At 43.4% G+C, this 16,330-nt stretch overlaps 1 protein-coding gene across 1 annotated transcript; it reads right to left on the bottom strand.

Annotated features, from left to right (window-relative positions):
- Window positions 1-2,938: 2,938 nt before the first annotated feature.
- Window positions 2,939-10,301, bottom strand: LOC134568441 (gastrula zinc finger protein XlCGF17.1-like; the record flags this gene model as incomplete). Its single annotated transcript, XM_063427032.1, has 2 exons — window positions 10,262-10,301; window positions 2,939-4,015 (listed from the first exon to the last, which is right to left on the bottom strand). A coding segment is annotated over exon 2 (1,026 nt), but the record flags the coding sequence as incomplete, so codon positions are not given.
- Window positions 10,302-16,330: the final 6,029 nt, after the last annotated feature.

Below are 16,330 nucleotides of genomic sequence, written 5' to 3'. Positions count from 1 at the left end.
ATATCTACTATAACCAGCAGCGATTTGTCAATTACACTAGAGATGCCCTCCAGGGCTTGTCTGAACAATTACAGACTACCTCCCAAATTACATTTCAGAATCGCATGGCCTTAGACATGATCCTAGCAGAAAAGGGGGGAGTGTGTAAAATACTCCCCGACACTATGACATGCTGTACCTTTATCCCAGACAATACAGGCCCTAATGGTAAGGTAACCATGGCTATAGAGAAACTGTAAAGTCTGTCTGACGAATTAAAGAGGAATTCTGGAGTCCCCAATTTATGGGACAGATGATTTGGTTGGATGAGTGGATGGCAGTTCTTACTGTGGTAATTCTCTCTCTTCCTGGTTTGCTGTGTGATGCCCTGTGTGCAGAAATATTTACAGAAGACTGTAGGTCAGACTATTGACCGCACTACACCTACATTCCTACATCAGGATATCGACGATATGGACTGTGACACCCCACACACACACCCCTTCAGTCTCATCACCTCAAACAGACAACTACTTCCATATAGGGATAGCATAGGGACAGCGTCTGTCTCTACGGGTAAGAGACTGACGCAGGAGATGTAGTGGGTTAGCCACTGCAGGATACCTGCGCAGTGAAGCGTTCGAGGCCTGTTCAGACAGATGAGCTGCAGCCAAATAGGGACATCATTAGGGTCAGTTAGTAGTTGTCTCTTTCTTTTCCTCTCTTTCTCTTTCGTAAATAGTCATTTTAAGGGGGGGCTGTTCTGGACAAAAATATTAACCCAATCCATGTTAGTAAAATGCCTATTTCCTCAACATAACTATAATCAGCATTATTCAACTTTCTATGTGATTTCATAAAATGGCCACTAGGGAGTTTCCCCTTTAACATCGACTAACACCCTCATTAACAAGATGGCACTGGAATCTGGGGGAGAACTCCAAGATACCAGTGACATCACACCCGGTAGGAAAAGGACTAAATGAACCACTTAGCACCTAACCAATTATTGATGTATTATTCCATGTTATCTCTGACAATGCATATGATGTAATTTTGTTATAAGGGACATGCCGTCCCCCCCCAGAATAAACATTCCTCAAGTTTTTCATTAACCCAAAACTTGTGTCTGGTGTGAATTACTTTAGGAGCGTGCATGCATTATTTCTTCAATTTGGCTGGGGGCAGATATGCAAGATAATCAATTTATTGATTGATTGATTTCCACATCAATCAATACATTTTCTTTGTTTTTTAGAGTATGTATTGGGTCTGATGTGTACTATGGCCGTTGCTGACACCCAAGAGCAGGACTTGTTTTTGTGTTTTTGCTTTTGTATCACACATCTACCGCCCACCGCATGGGTTCCCTATTATGAGTCATTACTCTCTGTCTCATTAGAGGCTTGAGGGGCAAACCTCTAATGGCTCTTGAAATAACCTCCATTTGTGTAAATATGCATACGGATTTGGGAAGAACACAGGTAAAAAAAATATTTGGTTGTTACTGTATGTATTGGGGCTGATGTGTACTATGGCTTTTGCTGACACCCAAGAGTAGTGGGAGTTTGAGCGCAGGTCTTGTTGTGTATTTATAAAAATGGTTATACTTGAGGGTAAAATTATTTTTACTATATATGTTTAAATGAATACACACAGAAAGAGGCCCTTCTTAATAAACATGGGAGTCTGGCCTGGAATGCTGGGTCAAAGGTTATAATAACAGCAGGCCTTCATCAATCTATCTGAACAAGAACCATATTTGTTGACCATTGACATACAATGGACATATGACCAATAATTAATATTAGATGACTAGGTAGGGAATGTCAGTTCCTATGTATGAAATAATTTAGAAATTATATTATTTGCAACTATTACAAGAATGATAACCACATTACATCAGATATTTTAAAAACTATTAAATAATTTTCAGAAGGCTGAAATTGGACTCCCAAATATGAGTGACTGGTTGGAATATTTAATAAAATTGGTATATTTATTAGTTATAGTCGCAGGTGCATTGTATGCTCTAAGGAAAAAAAAAACAGACAATTAGAAGTAAACACAACCTTTGCTTGAAATCTGTATTAACATGGGGGTTGGGGAAACTAGCTTTTCTCTTGGAATTTCCAAGGTTATTGTGTTCTGGTATAAGAATACAGGTCTTCAGGGAATAATTAGCTATACCTAATTTACATTCCTCATTCAGAGCTTTGTTCTCCGATCCCAGTTCATATTCGTATTGGTATAAATAACTTGTAAATACATTTCATGTGTGTGCTGTGGTTTTATAATAAAAAGCTGGAGCTCAGAAATAGTGATCCTACAAGTTGCTAGCATGTGTCTTGTCTCTTTGCTGAGGTCTTGGTTGGAATCATGCAAACTTAAGTCATGCTAAGGAACCATATTCATTAAAGTGTATTACCAGTGGAACAGGCTAATGAGTATACTCTGAAACAGCCAGAACATACAACCACAATGTATTCTGGGTTGTATACTGGGTTGCCAGTGAGTCAACAACCAAGTGGCGCAGAGGTTAGGTGCCTCCAAACAATAGCACGGGGGGGGGGGGGGGGGGCACAATACCAATACATCATTGACTGCTACTATCAAAGTTATTATTTATTGTGTCAGCATTAGAAAAATTCACTATACAAGATGTTTTATTCCTATGTTAATCCATAGATGAATTATAAAATCACCTCACATGTGTGAGTTCTCTGATGATAGACAAGTTCTGAATGTCTCCCAAAACTTTTTCCACATTCAGAACATGTGAATGGTGTCTCTCCTGTGTGAATTCTCTGTCTAACAAGATTTCAATAGTTGTTAAAAGATTTTCCACATTCAGAACATGAAAACGGTTTCTCTCCTGTGTGAGTTCTCAGATGTGTAACAAGACTTCCATGTTGATTAAAACATTTTCCACATTCAGAACATGAGAACGTTTTTTTTCTCCTGTGTGAGTTCTCTGATGACGGACAAGTTCTGAATGTCTCCCAAATCTTTTTCCACATTCAGAACATGAGAACGGTTTCTCTCCTGTGTGAGTTTTCAGATGTGTAAAAAGACTTCCATGTTGACTAAAACATTTTCCACATTCAGAACATGAGAACGGTTTCTCCCCTGTGTGAGTTCTCTGATGTGTAACAAGATGATGTTTAAAAGAAAATAATTTTTCACATTCTGAACACGAGAATGGTTTCTCGCCTGTGTGAGTTTTCAGATGTGCAACAAGCTTTCCACGTTGACTAAAACATTTTCCACATTCAGGACATGAGAACAGTTTCTCTCCTGTGTGAGTTCTATGATGACGGATAAGCTCAGCATTGGTGGAAAAACATTTTACACATTCAGCACACAAAAAAGGTTTCTCTCCTGTGTGAGTTTTCAGATGTATAACAAGACTTCCATGTTGACTAAAACATTTTCCACATTCAGAACATGAGAATGGTTTCTCTCCTGTGTGAGTTCTCTGATGACGGACAAGATCTGCTTTATTGACAAAACATTTTCCACATTCAGAACATGAGAACGGTTTCTCTCCTGTGTGAGTTCTCTGATGACAAACAAGACTTGCTTTAGTGGCAAAACATTTTCCACATTCAATACATGAGAACGTTTTCTCTCCTGTGTGAGTTCTCTTATGACAAACAAGATTTGCTTTAGTAGCAAAACATTTTCCACATTCAGAACATGAGAACGGTTTCTCTCCTGTGTGAGTTATCTTATGACAAACAAGATTTGATTTAGTGGCAAAACATTTTCCACATTCAATACATGAGAACGGTTTCTCTCCTGTGTGAGTTCTCTGGTGACGGACAAGCACTGCATTGGTGGAAAAACATTTTCCACATTCAGAACACGAGAAAGGTTTGGGGTTTATGTTTACTGTCTCCTTTGAGAAAATACAGGAATCTGATAAAATGCTTGATTTTTCAGTGTTAGACTCCTTGGTTCTGTTATTAAAAGATTTCTTCATAGCTTTGCTTCATGTTTTTTCTGTTCTTGTCACCTCTTCTGACAAATACACCTGAAAGAAATATACTGGGAGTTAAAGGCAATCTGTCACTATACATTATTGTTTGCTATATTTAGAAAAACTGTCAATATTTTCATAATAGATAAGAAATACGACCATCAGGTGGAATGGTGATTGCAAAGAATAGATGTATTTAGTGTATACTCCTTTTCACTTTAATTTGCATTGCAAAATTAGATTTAGTCCATAAATCCTCACGCATCTGCATTTATGCTAGCGGAACAAATTACACATACTGTGTATATCACATACATTCTAATCACATATATTATAAACACATGCAGCACATACTTTCACTGTTATCCCCCTACCTCTGCCACTGGAAGGCTGTGCCAAGTATCTACTACTCTTTTATATATATTAAAAACCAAAGAAAAGAAAATGTTACCTGCGCTCTTTTATATATCTGTCAGGTTTCAAAACTGACATGTAAGACTTTTTCATTTATTACTGGCCCTTTAAGTGAACTTCATGATTTTCTCCTCTAGTGGCCTCCCTAGCCACTAATCTATTCACGCACCTCCCTAGCCACTAATCTATTCACGCACCTTAATAACCTCACCTGGATTAACAAATTAGGAGGCTTGAAGGGTCTACTCCCAGGCTCACAACAGGGCCTTGACATTGAGTTCGCATGACAGCGGTTGTATCTGGCTGGGGTTATTTAGGTGCCCAGTTCATCACTACGTACGGCGCTCATAAATTACGAGTAAAATTTATTTTACATCTTAGTCTACCTGATCTTATCAGATTAGGCTCTCCGTGTACTAGAAATCCGAGTACACTCTAATCTGCATACCAACTTTAGTCATAGAAGTGACATTCTTACTTCATTATGGCATTTATATACCGCATTATTTAGTGCGTTATAGTATAGCCTACTAATTATCTTGTTACCTTTTGATCCAGCAAGTATATATATATACACACCATTATTATTATTAAAGAATTCACTTGCATCCTGCATTCACCGTATACAGCATTCATATGCGTTTAGATACTCTTTTGACTAGCATCGACTCTATTTAACCCCCACAATAGTCTCACATCTAGTGACTTCTGTTTCCCTGCAAGCACAGACGTGTGCCTTTGCTGATTTATTAACTATATGTCTTCAGAGACTTTTCTATAGAGCTATTGTGCTCTTTATCAATTGTTGATTTTACTTTTATTTTTATGTTTCCACTATTGCTTTTGTGTGGAGCACTTTGGGTGATTGCTAATTGCAATTTTTAAATTAATTAATAAAGGCTTTTTTCTTTCTTATTTTTCTTGTGGTTCTAGCTTTACATCTGAACTTGAGACTCCTATATCTATTTCGGAGCCATCAAGTACTTTACAAGATAACTCTCCCTGATACCTTTCTGTATGGTACACAATGTACAATTCTCTTCCTCTCTTCTACTGTAACGAGTATATACCCCTACACGTAGGATCCAGCCAAACAGAAGACAGCACAGAGGAGAGATACGTCTACCGGACCTTACAGTGGCCGGACTCGACGTAATAGGAGAAGTACAGAGTCAGGAACGATCCGAGGTCAAGGGCACAAAGAGACAGCGTAAACGAGAACTAGCCGGGGTCTGGTACACAGGAATCAGCAAGCCGGCAAACAGTACAGACAAGGATAAAGCGAAAACAAAGTCCAAATACAAAGCCAAGGTCAAATACACAACAAGCAGTAAAGGGAACTGTAGCAGAAACCACGATAGGGCAAGGAACTAAGGGAAAAGGGTGAGTATAAGTAGCCTTCAAACTAATGTGATTGGCTCCTGTCACTTCCACACCCCCAACAGGTAAGTGTATGGGGTGATTGGCATGACAGGAGCCAATGGGAGCCTTTTTGCAATTTAGGCTCCCACTGTCTCTTTAAGAGCGCGCCCGAGACTCGCGGCGCGCTCTTAGCTGCAGGCGGGACACGTGACCGCATCTCGCGGTCACTGCCCGTCTTCCTGTTAGGAGAGTCGGATGAGCCGCGCGTGGCTCGTGCAGCCGCAGGACCGCGCGCGGCTTGAAGAGAGGACCGCGGCCGGCCCCCGGATAAGGTAAGTAACGCTACATCTACTAAGGGTTATCCCCTTTATATAGTGTACCACTTAAGGCGGTATAGTTTCTCTCCTTATACCAGCACATAATTCATAGAGCAATATACGAATGGATTATATATGGGGTACTGCCAGATACTACCAAGGAGCTTGTCCATGCTCTAGTAATTTCCCGCATGGATTACTGTAACCCTCTCCTGATTGGTCTTCCCAAAAGCCGTACTGCACCCCTACAGTCCGTAATGAACGCTGCTGCTTGACTGATTTTCCTCTCTAGTCGTTTCTCTCACACTTCACCCCTCTGCCAGTCCTTACATTGGCTTCCTGTATGCTATAGGAGTCAATTCAAGGTACTAACTCACACCTATAAAGCACTGAACAACTCTAGCCCCTCTTATATCTCCTCACAGATCCATAGGTATGTCCCTTCTCGGTCTCTCCACTCTGCCCATGACCACCTCCTGTCCGTTGTCCGCACCCGTACGGCCAACTCGCGCTTGCAGGACTTCTCGCGGGCGGCTCCCTTCCTATGGAATAGCCTGCCTACCGCCATCAGACTCTCCCCTAGTCTTGCATCTTTTAAGAAGTGCCTTAAAACCCATATCTTTAGGAAAGCTTATGGCCTCCAAGACTAACCCCTACCTCACATACCTGTCTCTTGCCCTCTCCTAAAGGGCAGCCCACCTTATTTGATTGTAAATTCCTGTCCTAATGTGTTTTACACCCCACCTCCCATAGAATGTAAGCTCGATTGAGCAGGGTCCTCTTCAACCTATTGTTCCTGTAAGTTTATTTGTAATTGTCCTATTTATAGTTAAATCCCCTCTCATAATATTGTAAAGCGCTATGGAATCTGTTGGCGCTATATAAATGGCAATAATAATAATAATAATAATAATAATAATACTGAAATTATAATTGCAGGTCTCTTGGAAACATTTGAACTTATTTTAGAAAAGAAAGTTAATATAAACAAAGATCGAGGGCCTGAAGGTAATCATCCACGAGCACTTAAGGAACGAAGTGTAAAAATAAGTGAACCTCTATTTTTAATCTTTCAAGACTCTTTTCTTTTAGGAATTGTCCCAGAGGATAGGAGGAAGGCAGATGTGTTTCCTATATTTAAAAAGGGTTCAAAATTCTTGTCTGGAAATTTACTTCTGTGGTTGGCAAGGTTACATAGTTTCGTAGGCTGAAAGGAGACATGTGTCCATTTAGTTCAGCCTTCCTCACATTTGTTGCATCTTTGAATAATATTGTGAGGAAAGCACCTTCGTCAATGGTGTTTGGAGGGGCCTGCTTGCCAGCCTCTTACCCTAGGACTATGGCCAATCTGTTAACATAGGTGTTATGGCTATGGAAAGGCTTGTTCGTGCCTTTCCCCTGATATGGTTCGACATTTGGGGTTGCCGAACAGGCGGAGTGTGTTCCTCATTTACCTCCCAGGAGCTGTGGTTAACCGCAGCTAATTGACGAACGGCTGGGTGGTCGCCGTTCATATAGCCGAACACGTGGCAGCAGCCAACTTGTTTAGTCGACCATATTCAGTGGTGTTTGGTCGTCGAGTTCATGGAACGGCACAAACACTGCTGAACTTAACCTTCTCCAGAACTTCAACGCTTCGACGGGAGTCGAACGGTGTTCGACAATTTGAACACCACTTTGACTTTGGCTATTTGCATGAATGGCCCTGGTCGTACATTCAAATGGAACTTAACTATTGGAAATAGTCCGGCTGCACAGCCAAAATCTGTGGAACTGTTTTGGGCAGGAAAGCCATGCTTGCAGTTTGTTAAAAGAGACCATAAACACTTGAAACCCATGGCGATTCGACTATGTTCTTGGGATCTGAGCTCTGTTCGGATATATTGAGTGCTCAGATCCAAGCAATCTGGGGATAAGTCTAATGTGGGGGTTCAGTTCTGTAAAACATAAAATATATATTTGAATGTGTTTTGTTGCAGTTGTAACTTAGAGATATTTTCTGTACCTGGAGATAATTATGTTTCCTACGAAAACTTAAGCCAATTATCCCCAGGATAGAGGTGAGGGATTTTACTGTTTCTGTGGGAGTGTTTCACATTGTCTTATTATTTGATTGGCTACTGTAATTATATTCCAGTATCCCTTGCTGGAGGACCTGCATAAAAGGCCAATCTGTGGCCACCATTAAACAGATCATCTTGCATCTTCATGAAGTTTTAGCTCATGTTTGGGGGATTGGAGAACTATACTCTGGGGATTGATATAATCACTATACTCCCCAGGGTATAATCTAAGCTCTGGTAAGAGCGTGTTCCCTTTCATCTACTGGAAGCTGGATCCTGGTCTTGGGTCTAGGGTGGGTGGAAGACGACGAGACCCCAACCAAGCTTCGGTGGTTCATGGGCTCTGCGGTGGTTATGGTGCCTGGAGTGCTTGGAGCCCTCGGGAAGCACTAGGAGCGTCCGGCAACGGAAGGAACCCAGTCGGGGTGCCAGCAGTTCCGTTACAGTTATGTTTTTGCATGTATGCATCTGGTTGCTGTTTAAACATCTGTACAGACTCTGATAAAATCACTTAACACAGAGAATTCCACATCTTTATTTTTCTTATGGTAAAAAAAAACGCTACTTTGCCTTAGACTAAATCTTCTTTCTTCCAGTCTAAACGCATGACCTTGTGTCCTATGTATAGTCCTATATATAAAAAAAATACCTCTCTCTGTCTCAGAGTTATCTTTGCCAGAAGCTCAAGGAAGCAAGGTGAAAGGTTAATGTAGGACCCACCTGAGAGGTTTGCCTTGACGTGGCAGGCGGACATTCCCTTCAATGGCCATTGGAGTAACTAAATAACTTCCATTGTTTAAATATGCATAGGGGTTTGGAAGAGTGTGAATACTCTGTGTGAATCACAGAAGCGGCTCCTAGTGGCTGTCAGGGACACAGCCACTAGAGGTTGGATTAACCCTGCAGTGTAAACATAGCAGTTTCCCAGGTCTTGGTGCCTATTTTGGTCCTTTCAGTTTTTTTCATTAATGTTTTTAAGCTCATCACACAAGTTCATCTTTTTCCAAATCGATCACCCTTCTTAGGGCAGCAGGGCACCCACTTGCTCTAACAGGACTCTACATTTAGCTTGTGTCTGGCTGTTCGGGTTCCTTAGTTGGCCCTAGTTAATATTTTGGCTTTTTGTGCCACTAGTTAGCAGTCCCATGAGGCCAATTACCAAACTCATCTAAGAAGATATTTCGAACCTCAGCTCAAATCATAATTAGTGCCTCACAACCCTGCCTTCTTAACAAGGCAGTTAGGGCCTCACTTGTCCCAGGCCAATCTATCTTTACTCTCTTTGTCACCAAGAGGCCAACACCCCACCACAGTGCTTAAAAGCTCTACTTACTCAATGGTCCAACTCATAGGGTAAGTTGGGCGATTGGCAACTAGACAAGTTTCCCAAGTCATTAATTGGAACTTAATTGTATTTCCACTTGGCATAAGGTAGGACAGCTAGTTTTGGGGGGTTTTACAGTTTGTCCTACTAACCCATAGTGGAGCTGATTAAAAACTTTTCAGTAGAACAATTTTCTTCTGTTTTAGGTATGGTTATAAAAGCCCTACAACACATGGAATGACAGAGAGGAGAGAAATAAGATCAGAGGATGATAAACATACTGACTTTTTACTCAGGTCCAGATTTGGGTGAAGCAATGGAAAGAGACAGTATTTTCTTACAGCAGATAGTCAGGAGCAGTGGATACATCCAATACATCTTACAGCCAGCATAGGTTTAGGTTTTAAACATTCCTCACTGGGTTATGGTATCATTTTGCACAATATTACCAATTAATTACATTATTAGTCCATCATGCTTACCTTCATAGCAACCTGGAAAGATTTCTGCGCTTTGCAACAGTTGCTGAATCAATTAAGGTACAAGTAAGGCCTAATAATAGGGGGTGGACTTTGCTAATTATTTTGTTCTGAGATTAGGCCGTATTAGTCATTTTTGCCCTTATTTTTCAGGCCTACCTACTCGTCTGTTTCAGCACACCACTTCCGACTAGCTATTGCTGGTATAGATCAAGTCTTATTGAATAACTTTGGTCTTTTGTCACGACCAGTAATATGTATCTATACACCAAGACAATCATACACACATATGAAAGAGTGCTTTGCACAGACACAAATATAATAAAAGTTATTCAGCTTACCGAATAGAGTTTGACAGCTTCTTCTCAAAGTCTGCTTTAGGGAAACGATTTTCGAATAAACACAATTTCTAAAAAATAAAAAATAAAATTGTAATGTTATTTTTTTCAATAGAATTTTATTAATATTTTAGCAGATCGTGTAGAGGGGTACAGAGAGGAAAAAGTAAATTTTGAAGTAAAATACACTGCTCAAAAAAATAAAGGGAACACTTAAACAACACAATGTAACTAAAAGTCAATCACACTTCTGTGAAATCAAACTGTCCACTTAGGAAGCAACACTGAGTGACAATCAATTTCACATGCTGTTGTGCAAATGGGATAGACAACCGGTGGAAATTATAGTCTATTAGCAAGACACCCCTAATAACGGAGTGGTTCTGCAGGTGGTGACCACAGACCACTTCTCAGTTCTTATGCTTCCTGGCTGATGTTTTGGTCACTTTTGAATGCTGGCGGTGCTTTCACTCAGGTGGTAGCATGAGACGGAGTCTACAACCCACACAAGTGGCTCAGGTAGTGCAGCTCATCCAGGATGGAGCTCAATGCGAGCTGTGGCAAGAAGGTTTGCTGTGTCTGTCAGCGTAGTGTCCAGAGCATGGAGGCGCTACCAGGAGACAGGCCAGTACATCAGGAGATGTGAAGGAGGCCGTAGGAGGTCAACAAACCAGCAGCAGGACCGGTACCTCTGCCTTTGTGCATAGAGGAACAGGAGGAGCACTGCCAGAGCCCTGCAAAATGACCTTCAGCAGGCCACAAATGTGCATGTGTCTGCTCAAACGGTCAGAAACAGACTCCATGAGGGTGGTATGAGGGCCCGACGTCCACAGGTGGGGGTTGTGCTTACAGCCCAACACTGTGCAGGACATTTGGCAAGGGGATAGTAGGGGATAGTTTTATTTGGGTGAGGGGGTGACTAGGGGCTTGGGACCCCTAGTCACCTTGATTGGGTGGGTGAGTTTTTATTTAGGGCTCAGGGGTGGGGGCCGGAGGGGACAGTAGGTCCCCCCCCCTTGTTTTTTTTTAGGGCCCCCACCCACCGATCAGGGGTGGGGCCAGTGGGAGGACAGTAGATCCCCCCTTATTGTTTTTTAGGGCCCCCAACCACTGCTCAGGGGTGGGGGCCGGGGGGGGGGGAGGACAGTAGGTCCCCCACACACCATTCTTATATAGGGCCCCCACTCACTGCTCAGGGGTGGGGCCGGGGGGGGGAGGACAGTAGGCCCGCCCCTTATTGTTTTTTAGGGCCCCCACCCACCGCTCAGGGGTGGGGGTTAGGGGGAGAGGACAGTAGGTCCCCCCTTATTGTTTTTTTAGGGTTCCCACCCACCGCTCAGGGTGGGGGCCGGGGGGAGGACAGTAGGTCCCCCCTTATTGATTTTTAGGGCCCTCACCCACCGCTCAGGGGTGGGGGCCAGGGGGAGGACAGTAGGTCTCCCCCCTTATTGTTTTTTAGGGCCCCCACCCACCGATTAGGGGTGGGGGCCAGGACAGTAGTCCCCCCCACCATTCTTATATAGGGCCCCCACCCACTTTTCAGGGGTGGGGGCCGGACAGTAGGTCCCCCCCTCCTTATTGTTATTTAGAAGTTTTTTGTTTTTTTTTTTTTAAGCAGTAAGCAGCCACAGGCTGCTCACTGTTTAATGGACATGCCCCTACTTGTGGTATAGCGAGTAGGGGCATTGGGGAGATTTTAATGTCCCTTATGCTATTATGGGGGTCATATTGACCCCCATAGAGTGAGGAAAGACATGGGGGGCTTAGGAAGTGGTGGGGAGCACTACTCCCTGCCGCTTCTATCTTTACATATTACAAGGAGGGAGATGTGTGCCGGTAGCTCCCTCCTTGTAATAAACTAAACGAACAAACGAACAATGATACACAGTGTTTGTTTGTTCGTCTGATTCTTCTATTCATTCGTCTATCTGACGAATGAATGAATGAATGGATGAAATTCACGTTCGCATGTCCAGGTGTTTCACTGGGCATGTGCGGGAATCTCACAGTCTGTCTAGTGTGGACAGATGACGTGTCCCACAGGGACTTTCTCTACCCATACAAAGATGGCGGCACCCTGAATATAGATCGGGGCAGAAAATAAAGAATAAAAAGTAGGTAATATGGGGTGCTTAGAGGCATTTGGGGGTCAATTAGATATAGTGGAGGTGGGAGGGGGGTTAAAAAAAACAACAACAAAAAAACAGGGGGGCGGAGCCTGGCAGCCGAGCGGAATGGTCGCACACACTGAGAGCTCTGCACAATCTGGCTTCTAAAAAAGCGACAAATACAAACCTGCGACCCAAAACTTACAGCCCTCGACACTACAATATCGGGAGACATACCTAGCTCCCACACCAGTGGTGCTCCCAGCCGTGGTCGGTGGATAACCCCGGAGGAGGATCTGAGGCCTACAAGAGGCCTAGAAGCAGCGCACGAGAGGGAGGCGGCCGATCCCTCAGCCTGCTATCGAACACTTACCCGGGAGGACCAGCCTGCAACATCTGCCCCCCGCCCCCCAGCCGGCGGGGGTTATCCCGGCAACTTTCAACGGTGACTAACTTGTGAAGTTCCTGCCACGATACACTCGAGACAAACTACCCGCCAAGACCAAGATGGTGGACACAGTGTGCATCTCACTGCCTCAACCCAACCGACTGTCTCTGCAGGAGAGGCTTGACGCCCTATTTACAAACTTCTGGGCCACAATAGCCACACGCCGGCACAAGCCTGCTGGAGCCCAGCCTGAACCAAGCGTGCCGCTCACACCAGGGCAGCCCACGACTCCTGGACGAAGCTGTGGTGCAGCATGGCCGCTAAGGAAGGAAAAACGGAGGCCACATAAACAAACATGGCACCGGAAAATCCGCCCGGCAAGGTCCAGCACCCGTCCTGAAGCACAGACCCAACCGGGAAAGGTACGAAACCTATCGACGGCTAAGCACCACCGCTAGCACTCTTCAAACCCACTTACACCCAGCCAACACCAACAGAGGGCTTACCTTGCTCAGAGCAATCTGGCACCTTCATACCCAGCTAGCCCAAATAGCCTGCCTCACGACGCAACGCAGAGGTCGCGACCACTCGGACGGACCCTGCAAACCGCAACATGTCCCTGCAAACTGCCCCACTCCCACGACATACCAGTAGACCGAGGGCGTCTAAACCTGAAGTCAGAGCTACGACGTGAAGTACAGCAAGAAGGTTTGCCGGACCGAGCTCTGCCGCAATCACCCTTGGGGGATCCTGCCTTACCAGCACAGGGGGTTGGCTGATCACAGCAGAGATGCGTCAACTGGGACACTATACTCAATATTGGCGGTCCCACCTCATCCCGGACTTCTCAATGGGTCTGAATATCCATATACTATTGCAATGCCCTCTACTGATTTAATCGGCATGCTCCTATCCTAGGGCAGTATCCCAGTAATGTCATACACAAATCTGATTTATATGCTTATACTGTCATGTAAAATAGAGACACATATTTGCAAGTTTTACAATCATAACTGCACCCAGCAGCTTCTTGTCACCCTATAATGTATGTCTAGGCTACATGCTAGGCCAGCTACTTCCTATCTTTAGCCACCATAAGTAAGACCCATAAGCAAGCCTGTAAGATATCACACTAGAACTACTAGCCTGTAAGCTTGTCCAGCTACTATTCACAGTAACCAGCTACCGTAAGCACTATATGTAGCTATACATAAACTAAATACAGCCGTGGACACACAACTTGGTGAAAACGCCCTAATAACGATAGCAAGTACGTAGCCGGTTTTATACCAGTCGCACACAACGCCAGCCTACTCAGATATAGTATGCTCAGCTTGGCTACCCCATACAAAAGCGCACCCACGCTCCTGCGCCTAGACAGATGTGGATAGCTAACACTCAGGGACACTTACTGTTCCAGCATACTCTAAGCTCAACTGTTAAACCACGTTTCGTACTGTACTAACTAAGCATGATAATTACTACTCAAACACTTGTTTACCAAATCGTTACCTCTTCTATTTTAAAAAATATATGCAAACCAAACATGCCACAATATTGTTATGTTATGACCATGAAAATCGAGCCTGCTGAAGCTCTTGTGGCGATACAGGCACTGTTGTACCCACCTGCATATCAAAAATAAAGAATTTAAAAAAAAACAAACAGATTTCAGCCATGACAGTGCCGCTTTAACATGTATAAGCTTGGAGGGAAGACGAGACAGGGGGGATATGATTTTATACTGTGTATTTTTAAATATTAAAGATTATTTGGTCACTTTTTACCTGTGCCAATTATCCTTTTATACACTTTAGATTGTTTTTTACCCAGCATTAAATTTCCTTGGACTCCAAGTAATCCTAGGTGGGGATCGTACCACCAACGTTATCACCAAGGAGCAGTAAGCCTGCCCCCCTCTTGTGAGTACCATTTTATTTATTTTATTCATCATCATTTTACACAGTGAGCACTATTTGTTGTCTCTTTTTATTTGAGTGTTGAACATACCCTTGACGGAGGAAGTTTACCCCATATCCCATAAGCGGGGATTGTACCGCTGTAACGCCTTTCATACAAGAGCTAGCTATAGCTCTTGTACATGTGAGTTTTATACCTACTTTTTATATTCATTTTGGTTTATTACTGGACATATTGCACTATTTGGTTCTCTATTTGTTTTTATCTCTTGCATATGAGTGGATCCACATGAATGAGGACAGCAAGGACATTGTTCCTGATCAAGCACCTTATAGACTCTGTGATCCCAATAAGAGTATTTTAGATAAGACTTTTTATTTGGACTATTTTTTATTACTGTTTGATAATTAGTCCCTCTGGTGCAGTCCTTATCTCCTATATTTCTTCGAAAGAGTGAGCTGGGACTTCCTCTTTCGCACACTTCAGTCACTGGATATGGGTTCCAAGATGTAAGAATGTTTCACAGCGTTGCATAAACGGGGCTTTCACCGACCCGTTTGAGATCCACAATGACAGGAATGCCCGCTGCCTCTGCAGCTCTTTATCCTTCCCCTTGAGCCGTTCCCCCAGGCCGTGAGATGTAATCCCAATGTCAAGGGTCTTAAAGTGCCAGAGGGAAATGTGCCAGAGGAAAGGGAGAGATTGAAAATTTTAGTGAGGGGAAGACATAGTGCAGATGAGATATGAAGGAATAGGATCGAGGGAACAGTGGTGGGACGGAAGGACCGGAGCAGAGAAGAAGCCTCTTCTGCTGTAGCAGGTGCGAATGAGTGTAGAATGGTGGAGGGAGTGGGGTTGGGTGATGTATTGGTAGGGTAGGGAGAGAAATTAGCGATCTCTTCTCTGATTGTCGAGATCTTCTCAATGAAGTGAGATGCAAAGTAAGTGGCGTACAAGGTGGTAGAAGGATCGTGAGTAAAAGGGCGAAGAAGAGCATAAAAAGTGTGAAATATGTGTTTTGGTTGATGGGACAGTGTACTTATGAGGGTGTTAAAGTAATTTACTTTTGCAGCGGAGAGAGCCAGGCTGTAGGAGCGTAGCATAAATTTATATGGTAGCAAAAGACAATAAAATACATAAATATATATAACTGTGCAGCTATTGCATAAAACAGGTACATTTAACATATACCCAGATAGCTTAGATCTGAGCGCACATTATTACTGAATGGCGCTCAGATCACATACATACAGTTCAACTGCCATGGAGCCAAAGTCTTTCACATAGTTTTTCGTTATACGAATGGGCTCCATGACAGCTATCTGGGGTATCACTGTTCAAATAGGGAAAGTACCAAATGACCCCGCTTTTTTAAACCTAAAATCAGCGGGGAGCCCCACCAAAAACAACCAAGGCCTGTTCCACCACTTCCTGCATGGCAAGATGAAAAAAGGTCGAGCCCGACCGCCATCACCCAGAAACACATTAGCTGCCACGCGTGCGACAACACCCCGTGGCGAACCAAAATCTCCTTACCCTCAAACACACCTAGAGGCCCTCCAATTTTTGTTTCATACGGCAGCGTGCCATGCACCGATTATGGGCCCGCAGCCAAAAGATATGGGAAATGACCTCCGACCAATCTATTTTTCTTTT

Source organism: Pelobates fuscus, chromosome 7 (assembly GCF_036172605.1).
Source record: "Pelobates fuscus isolate aPelFus1 chromosome 7, aPelFus1.pri, whole genome shotgun sequence".
Taxonomy (NCBI): Eukaryota; Metazoa; Chordata; class Amphibia; order Anura; family Pelobatidae; genus Pelobates; species Pelobates fuscus.
The sequence above is the reverse complement of the archived record's forward strand: the minus strand, read 5'-3'. Positions and strand labels throughout refer to the sequence as shown.